Source organism: Sinocyclocheilus rhinocerous, unplaced genomic scaffold (genome assembly GCF_001515625.1).
Source record: "Sinocyclocheilus rhinocerous isolate Xijiao unplaced genomic scaffold, SAMN03320098_v1.1 scaffold2646, whole genome shotgun sequence".
In the NCBI taxonomy this organism is placed as follows: Eukaryota; Metazoa; Chordata; class Actinopteri; order Cypriniformes; family Cyprinidae; genus Sinocyclocheilus; species Sinocyclocheilus rhinocerous.
This window is the reverse complement of record NW_015656312.1, coordinates 270948-281184: the sequence shown is the minus strand read 5'-3', so window position 1 is coordinate 281184 and position 10237 is coordinate 270948. Positions and strand designations below refer to the sequence as shown.

The 10237-nt window shown below is 34.9% G+C and overlaps 1 protein-coding gene across 1 annotated transcript; it reads left to right on the top strand.

Moving 5' to 3' along the window:
- The first annotated feature begins 4038 nt into the window (after positions 1 to 4038).
- On the top strand, positions 4039 to 9368 carry LOC107719962 (choline/ethanolamine kinase-like). Its single transcript, XM_016527515.1, has 11 exons — positions 4039 to 4681; positions 4911 to 5019; positions 5208 to 5321; positions 5516 to 5649; positions 6084 to 6188; positions 6945 to 7003; positions 7148 to 7232; positions 7333 to 7441; positions 8111 to 8205; positions 8341 to 8422; positions 9246 to 9368. The coding sequence occupies exons 1-11, from the start codon at positions 4368 to 4370 to the stop codon at positions 9300 to 9302; spliced, it is 1263 nt and encodes a 420-aa protein (XP_016383001.1). The 5' UTR covers positions 4039 to 4367; the 3' UTR covers positions 9303 to 9368.
- The last annotated feature ends 869 nt before the right edge of the window (positions 9369 to 10237 follow it).

The following is a 10237-nucleotide window of genomic DNA, read 5'->3' as shown; positions in this document are numbered from 1 at the left end:
AGGGGGGCAGAGGCGCGTGCATGGATCTCATAGAAATAGAACGAGCGGGTAGAACGCCAATGAACGATCAACGTTCCTATAAGAGGGCGTGGCTTAGAGGTCCAGAGGTTGTCTGTGATTGGTCAGGTTGATGGGTCAATTCGAATTAATAATAATTATAATTATAATTATTATTATTTTTTTTTATTTTTATTTTTTATCTCTTCACTGTTCATTGAATTAAATGTCGATTCATGTTCTCAATGCCATTTTTCAGGTGTAAACTATTGCCCAGGGGATCATTCCACAAACTGAGGTGTCTTTTTCTGCTTAAAAAAAGTCAATTAAAGAATTTACATCCTTTCAAAAGGTAATTATGACAGTTGTTTAATAGATTATATACAGAATTTGAATAACCTGGGGAACAAACAGCTAATTTTTCGGTGTTTTATGCTTTATTTTATTAAGATTTTTATTCAATTAAAAACAGTAGAAGCAGGTGTCGTTGTTTATACTTTTTTTTTTTTTGCACAGACATTTACAAGCATAAAGACAATAAACAAAATATTCTAAGAGGGTTACAATACATGCGATTCTGAAAATATAAGTATTACGACATAGAAGAGTCTTAGTTGAATTCTGAGTTATGCTAAGTAACTCAAATATAGCTACTATATAATACATATTTAAATATATTTCTTTAAAAATTTACAATTATGAATGTAAAATTTTGCCAGGAATAGTGATTAAATAATAATAAACCTAATACGAACAGAGTCACCCAAAAGCACAAATATTGGCTAATAGATACAGAAGTTTGGGGAAAATTCCTTTTACAAAATTATCAAACCCAGCTCAAAACACTTCCATAATAAGTAATTATTTCTTCAAAGTGATGACAAAAGGAGCAATTCGGTGAAATACTGTCATTAAAGTTTATACATATTTGTCAGGCACAAAAAGCCCCCATTTTTTGGAATAAACCTGATATTACGTGGTACCAGTTACTTTTCTCGGCGCAGGTCGAGATGGACGCATCATATAGCCTAGGCTTCGTTTGTGATTATGAAAATAAAAATATTAATAATAAAGTTTGCTAGCTGCGGATGCATTTGTATGTCAAAAACAAATTTTTGAAATGAATAGATTTAAATGATTAAACTTTTTAGTATACAAAAATCACCAAAAAACGTATTGAGATTCAAATGCGTCTCAATGGAGGATTTGTTTTTTGAGCCGCCAAGCGCCATCTAGAGAATGAACGTTTGTGTTTCTTTTAAAATAGTTAGTAGCTAGTTAACTGCTCAATATTCGGCCTCCGAATCCCGTTCAAGAGCTACGTAAGATTTAGCAGCACGATGTTGCGAGTGGGCAGAACACAGAGCGACTGAAAGGGGACTGCAGTTCAAATCGGTGCCCTCTGGCGAAACATGACCGTTCAGTCAATACAGTCACTCTATCAACTCGTGTGCTTTCAGCTCTCTAAAACCAATTATGTAATAACTCGCCAATATTTAACAGCCAAATTATAAGCTTAAGCACAAAATGAAATTCATTCTCTTAGTAGTAAATTATTTATGAAATAACCACTCAAAAGTAGGCCTACTAGAAAGTACCATGGTGATACTACATTTTTTGGACGTATAGCCTATAGGGTATATGGGCATATGTTCTTTAAAGTACCTGAGAATACCGTAAGTTATTGTAAATTAAATATTATTATTATTATTAAAAAAGTATGCACAGAATGTTCATATGAAAGTTTGTGCAAATGTAAGACATCTCAGGGGGGGAAATAGGCAGCATAACAGGTTAATTATCATTCAAGCACAGCATTTTTGCTCATATCAATAAACAGGTGTCTATGTAACAATCATAAAGCATCATTTAGTTGGATCATTAACCCTTCTTCTGCCGCAGAGGAGCTGTTCAGTGATTGGTGCTGAAAGTCTTACTAACAGAAAGAGTAGCAACAGTGGTGGAAGTGAGTAATGCAGGGAACACCCTGCTGCAATTCAAATATGAAGGTCTTTTAGGATGTGGGGTTTCCTGCACAGACAAAATATTTGCTGACAATGTGATTTGAAGATAAGTGTGAATGTATGTTTCTCTGTGTGTGAGAATTGAGAAAGACTCAGAGAGTGTGAGCGATTGAATTCTCCTTACAGTACTGTAAGAGTAGATCATAAAATTATATGCCGTTTAATCTTTGAAGTAATAATATATCTCAGGAGAGCAATACCCCTTACACCAGGCTGGAACATACTTTTTTTTAATAGACATTAAGGCCTGGATTTCATGGATTAAAAAAAACAGGCAGCTGTTTTTGCCAGAACTTTACAGCAGAAAATAAAGTCATGTTAATGTGTTAATCTGTTTGTTATTATATACAATATACTGAGAATAACGTAGGTGATACAATGGAAGGCCACGTGATGATTTAAAGTTCATAAAACTTGGCTTTTTTTCTAGCTGTGATAAACAATAACAGAGCGTTACCCACACAAACACTATCACACTAACACACATTACATTAAAATAATCCTATAAACATTTGCTAAACAGTATGTAACAAAACTGAAATAAATAAATATATAATGTTTTAAAAAATAAAATATGATGGGTTGTGATAGGAATTCTGGGAATGCCCATTCCACATAAATAAGGGGCACATAAGTGGTGTGCAGGATAGATCGACTAACTGTAATACTGTATAAGATTTCCATTCTGAAAGCATAAATCTAGGCTATGCGTTGCTGTTTCAGCGCAAAACTTAAAAAAAAAAAACGGACATTTCTTTCATTGAAGCTCTTCACTCGGCAGCGCTAAAACCAACAGTCCACAGCCCCATTGACTCCCTCAAAGAGAAAACTGAAGTCATTGCATTTGGAAACAAAGATGAAGTTCTCAAGCTGAATGCATACCTTGACTCTAGGGGTCTAACAACTAAAAATCAAGTCAGGAATCTTGGTGTGATTCTGGAGTCAGACCTTAGTTAGTCATGTCAAAGCAATGACTAAATCAGCTTACTATCTCAAAAACATTGCAAGAATTAGATGTTTTGTTTCTAGTCAAGACCAGTCAAACTTGTCCATGCCTTTATCACCAAAAGTATTATTACTTGTTTATAAATCACTAGGACCTCAATACACTGCAGATATGCTCAAACCTAACAGACCACTGTCAATCGTTGTTCATCGTCTGTTTGATTACGTCTTTAATTGATTTTTCCGTACATTTCATGCAGATGTGTGATAAAAACACATCTGTTTAGCTGTGCTTTTACTGAATGAGCACTGTGTCTGAACTGATTGCAATGTATTTTATGTATCATCATCTTTTATTCTTAACCGTTTAAAAAAAAAATTATTTCCTTGCTTTTATTGTTGATTATTTTTTATTATTTTCATTCCTTTTATATTTTACCATTGTGTATGAAATGTGCTATATAAAATAAACTTGCCTTGCCTACTGTAAAATAATTGTATTTTTATTTAATACTCACTTTTTATCTTAAAATATAATAGTATTGACACTCTATTTATTATTTTGTGTATTATTTTATTTAAAAATACAAAATAAAGTGCAATGATAGTATTATCACTATTATTATTTTATTTTTATAGTTATATTTAATGAGTCACGCTATGTGCAGTGTGAGCACCAAACAAGATCTCCAGGTGCTCTCATGAGAACCAGACTGAAAACCTTATGTGCACCCCTGCATATTACATTGTTTAATGTATTTTTGTTCTCAATAATAAGGCAAATCATAATTTTATATTTCTTTAAAAAACACACATTTTACAGTATTTACAGTGGAAGTCACTTAATTCATTAACGTAATAGATTTTATTGTAACATTTTACTTTTCAATACAATAGCTTATCGTACAGTGTGCTAAATTAACTACACTTCCCACTACTCATTGTAGTTGGTAAGAACCGACCTATCAGCGCTCTGGCTTTTAGGGGGCGGTACTAGAAATGCGTTGCGTGCCGCGGTATTCAAAACTGATTGGTTAAAATAAAGGTCAATCTTCTTAAGTCAATCTGCAGCGATAACTTCACAAGGAAGTTGAAGTGGGAAGATATTTAATTGACAGCCTTTACAGTTTGGTAAAACGTCTGCGTATTTAATATAACAGTTAAGCAAAGGTCATGTGGAAAAAATAGCTAGTATTTTTTTCCCCATTTAACGTTGGTTTCTCTCGCCGTAAACGGTGTCTGATATCGCGAGCGATTAGATGTTTCATTGTGCGCTCGTGACGGGTGCATGTGCGTCTATTCACGCTCAATTAAAGCTGCTTCTGGAGCGGATAGGTGTTCCTACTTAGGGGTTCGGTTGTCTCACTTTAAGGAGCATTGGATTTCTAACTGCGTAAGATCATGAATTCGGGCCAAAAGGTGGAGTGCATGAGTGATGGAGCTGGAAGTGCAGGCAGATGCGTTGAGGATGACGCGGATTCAGACAGACCTGCTGGCGGAGACTCACTGATGGTGGCCGAAGAGAGACATCCGAGATCTGCCAGTCCCCGCGGTGTAAATGGGGATGACAACTCTGAAGCGGAGTCCCATCAGGACGGCCGTAACGTGGCTGTGGACCCGGATACTAGAAAGAGGGCGTTGTGCTGGTGCCGTGACTTTCTGTCCGGATCATGGAAGGCTATATCGGAACATGACTTTCAGATCAAAATAGTCAGGTGTTCAAACCATTTATAAAAGAATTTACAGATATTTAGGTTTCAAAATGATTTCATTTTGAACTTAACTTTTCATATATTTATAATAATAAAAACAATATTTAATGTAATGTATGCATGTGTGATTGTGTATAGATTTATATTACTAAACACACACACACACACACACACACATACATTACATATACATAGAAATAAAGTAAAATACTGCTTTTTTGTGTACACACAGTGGAGGACTCAGTAACCTGCTGTACATGTGCAGTTTACCCGATGATGTTCAGCCCACCGGGGTCGAACCTCGACGAGTTCTGCTCCGGATCTACGGGGCCATTCTACAGGTGTGCCACCCGGACCATATTATATGTGAAGTAGACCAAATACGCTGTTGCATAAGCTGATAAGAGTCTATATCTTGGGCAAGATATTTATTGTCCAGTGCTGTCAATTCCCTGATGTCATTTAACTATCTAATCATGCTATGCATGTTTGCCCATATGCATCTGTCTCTCTGTGTTCACACACACAGGGAGTGGATTCTCTTGTTTTGGAAAGTGTGATGTTTGCCATTTTAGCAGAGAGAGAGTTGGGCCCACGTCTCTATGGCATTTTCCCAGAAGGCCGTCTAGAGCAGTACTTGCCAGTGAGTCTTAAATCTAAATCCCAGATCCTATATGCATGGTTTAAAATAAACCTTTAAACACAGCTATACTTGATTAATGCAGTCAAGCTACAGAGAGATTTGCATGCCTTAATAATAGATAAAGTATTTCTCATTCCACATATTTCTGTATGCATAATCAAAGAGTGGTATTCAGATCTGTTTCTCTTCCACAGAGTAATCGCTTGCGTACAGAGCAGTTGGGGTTCCCAGAGATCTCGGCTGAAATAGCCAGTAAAATGGCACGATTCCATTGGATGGAGATGCCTTTCAACAAGGAACCCAAATGGCTGTTTGGAACCCTTGACCGGTAAAAGTCTCACACTGTCCTTTAACCTACGGTTATAGAAACACTCACTGCCTGTGTATTTTTTTTAAATACATGCTTTTATCCCAGAATATGCAGATTACTATTCATACCTGAAAACCGTGTAACTATCAAAACAGTAGCTGATATTAAGACGTAGAAACACTGGCTGAACCAATGAGTTTGGCTGTTTGGGAATAGCGATTTTAAACAGACATATTTTGTTGCAATTGTAACCCAGAAATTACAAGCTTTAATTACATTGTTTACCCAAAGAATAGAATGTGCCCCAGATAACGTAAATGAGCTCGTGTAAGAAATCTGCCTTGATATGTTTTTGTAATTATATTTAAAAATAAGCAGATGGTGGTTTGTCATGTTTGCTGTGTATATTTATATTGGCATCAGTGTTGAAATGACTTTGTTCTTCTGAACAGGTACATGGAACAAGTTAAAACAATAACATTTGTGCGTGAAGCTCACATCAAGAAATTTAACAAGCTAATTAAGTATGATCTTCCTGCAGAACTGGAGGATCTGAGGTGAGAAAAGATATGTAAATAAAAAGAGCTGAAAGGGTGAATGGAAAGCATGTTGTGATGCTTGAACTTCCAGATAACAGCAAATGGCCAAGGTCATTGAATTCATAAAGTATTTACGTGTATGTATACACTACCATTCCAAAGTTTGGGGTTGGAAAGGTTTTGTTTTTTTTCCTTATAGCTACATTTATTTGATAAAAAATACAGTAAAACAGTAATATTGTGAATTATTAAAACAATTTAAAATAACCGTTTTCTTTTAATATATTGTAAAATGTAATTTATTCTTGTGATCAAAGCTGAATTTTCAGCATCATTACTCGTCTTCAGTGTCACATGATCCTTCAGAAATCATTTGAATATGTATTAAGTATTAATTTTTTTCAAAGAAAAAAAATCTTACTGACCCCAAAACTGTTGAAAAGTAGTGTATGTGTCTTTGTATGCTAACACCCTTAGCCCAGTTCCAGGCATCTCTGATTAGGCACTTAAAGGAAGCTGCATTCTGTGCATACTCAGCTTGCTCGGTCAATCACACACACACACATGTGATTGAAAAACTTTTCTCTGAATTAAGTGCTTGTCTACTGTTCTGTGTGTGTTCCAGTACATTTCTGCACTTTTTTTTCATTGGGCTTTTAAACAATGAAAACAATCATTTTAAAAGCAGGTTTATAAGAGCAATATAATAAAGTAGCACTTAACCATGTGCCGTCTCTCTCTCTCTCTCTCTCTCTCTCTCTCTCTCTCTGTCAGGTCACTGCTGGCAGCTACTCCCTCTCCAGTTGTGTTCTGTCATAATGACGTACAGGAAGGTAAGCAATCTCACATTCATACACGCAGAGTCCTGGCAGCTGCCTAATCTGCTGATCTTATACGTGTCTGTCAGTCACTGTTGTGTTGTACCATTATGCAACATATCTGCCCTTTCACCTATAAAATCATACTTTGTTCTTCAGGCAATATCCTCATGTTGGATGGCCGGGAGAATTCATCTGACAAACTAATGCTTATTGATTTTGAATACAGCAGCTATAACTACAGGTAAAACTACCCTATATATAACATACATGTGCTTATCATTTTATAGTTTATAATAAATGCAGCACTGATGAACTCTGAATTTGGTCTGCTCTGAGTGCAGAGGCTTTGATTTTGGGAATCATTTCTGTGAATGGATATATGACTACACGTATGACCAGTGGCCCTTCTACAAGGCAAAGGTGGAGAATTACCCTAACAGACAACAGCAGGTGAGTCACAACATGCTCCCCCACACACTACTGCCTATCATTAATGGCCTTAATATTATACAAGATGAGACAAGAAAAAAAATAAACTCTTAACAAAGGTCAATTTATAAATGATCAACTGAAAGAGAAAGTTTCAGTTGATTTATGTTGATTATATTCAAATAAGCTTAAATTAAACACAGGATATAAAGTAAAATTGAGGATCAGTATAATATGCCAGATTATTATTATTATGACATTTTTTAATACTTTTTTTTCTTAGGCACATGCAATACAGCCTCATCATAAATTATATTTGACATGAATTTGTGCTTGGTAGTTGTCTAACAAATTGATGACAAATGACTTTTCATACAGTTGTAAGAGATCATTTGTGTTGGACATAATGCACATGTAGTTTGGTGATGCTGTCATCTAGTGGAAAGTTTTGGAACTGACGTGACATAAAAAGTGTGTCAAAGGTTGTCACAATAACTTTTATAGAGGTCAGCAGCCTGACTGATACAATGTTAATATTTAACAGCGTTAGAAATTATTAGAAATCAGTAAAATTGTGTCATGGGGCAGGGGATAATATCAGTCCTTTTTAAATATTCAAAACAAATTAGACAAACTAAATAGATATTCCTATAAATATTATATTGAGCCTGTTTGCGGTTTGTTTTTCAGTTACATTTTATCAGACACTATCTGTCAGAAAGGGGGGGCATTGCACCTGCAGACCAAGCCAGGATAGAAGAGGACATGATCACTGAGGCAAACCGGTATGAATCGTATTTACTATCAGACTTTTATTGACATAATATGCTAAATGTGCCACTGTGTACCATTTGATGAATTTTCACCTTTACCCAGTAACCTTTCTATCTGTTTTTCTCAAATCCCATGCACACAAACAGGTTTGCCCTTACGTCTCATTTCCTCTGGGGTTTGTGGTCCATTATTCAAGCCAAGATCTCCAAAATCGAGTTTGGATACATGGTAAACTGGAAAAAAAAATTATATCACAACACACACAAACAGATTATAAATCTGACAATCTCACATTTTTTAATCCTTTTATGATGATTTTTTTAGGACTGTCATTGCTTGATAATTAATCAAATTAATTGCATATCAGTTATGGCCAGTACAGTACAGCATCTAAATTATATAAATATTCATTCATACACATGATCACTGAGGCAAACCGGTATGAATCGTATTTACTATCAGACTTTTATTGACATAATATGCTAAATGTGCCACTGTGTACCATTTGATGAATTTTCACCTTTACCCAGTAACCTTTCCTATCTGTTTTTCTCAAATCCCATGCACACAAACAGGTTTGCCCTTACGTCTCATTTCCTCTGGGGTTTGTGGTCCATTATTCAAGCCAAGATCTCCAAAATCGAGTTTGGATACATGGTAAACTGGGAAAAAAAATTATATCACAACACACACAAACAGATTATAAATCTCACATTTTTTAATCCTTTTATGATGATTTTTTTAGGACTGTCATTGCTTGATAATTAATCAAATTAACTGCATATCAGTTATGGCCAGTACAGTACAGCATCTAAATTATATAAATATTCATTCATACGTTTATATCAATTTTGTAGTACACGTCCATGTTATTTGTCAATTACCCAAAAACTGATGAATATGCCTAAATTCTGAGAGCTCAGTCAAAAAGCCATCATAGTTATGTATACAGTAAACATAAGTATATACAGAACAAATCCCTTCTGTTCATCACTGATCTGAAGGCCATTCCACCTCATTTCTGTCTCTATCTCTTTTTGGTTTTCCCCAGGACTATGCACAGCACAGGTTTGACACATACTTCAAACAGAAGAAGCTCTTTTTCTAAATTGCACTTGCAGCATGTGCTTCAGGATATCATTTTGCATCACCTATTGTTTAGGTATAGTTTTTTTTTTAACCATTCAAGAAAGGGCACAGTACAAACAATTAAGACTTGCTAAATAACGGTTCATCCTGGGGAACATTAATCTTAAATCATGAAGGGGGGGGGGGTTTGTGACTGAAACCTAGATATAATTCATGTACAGTTTATACCTCTTCATTGTACAAGGCAAACTGTAAAATTAATTTTGTCAGTTTATTTATAATAATGTAACTGCACTTTTTTTTTTTTGATCTAACTTGTGTGTGTGGTCAACATTATCTGTTAATTGTATCAAGAATCAATCCATCCATCATAATTACTGTGTAAACCACAGGGTCCAAATGATGTCTCTTCATTTTTGTGTCTTCGTTTCATATACTTCATATCAGCTTGCTTATTTTTCCTCCCCTAGAGTTTAAAAATATTCATCATATTGGATAAGAATGCAAATCATATTGCATCCTTCCTATATTTACATACTGTGAAATACATTGCACATCTTTTTTTAAAACTCAGGAGTCATTGTTAATTAGTTTCAGAGTGGCACATAAAATACTCTGTTTCTATTATATGATTTTGATGGCTATATTTCATTTAACTTTCGATTGGAAAAAAGTATTAATAATTGGAAATAATGTTTTGAGCTATGCGTTTGTGTTTTACTTAGGATTTGACCAGTCTTTGCTCTGCCATATTGATATGTAGCAATAATAAGTTTTAATTACTAAACTAACAAATGCCTCTGTCCCATTTCTAAACACAAAGTTCTTTTATGTAACTGTTGATGTGGTTTTCTGTTTTAATTGTTTTATGCTTATTTATATTTTTTACTTGTCCAAAGCAAGTATACTGTATTTTGTTAAGTTCAACCAAATGGTAAAACCATCTCTGTATAA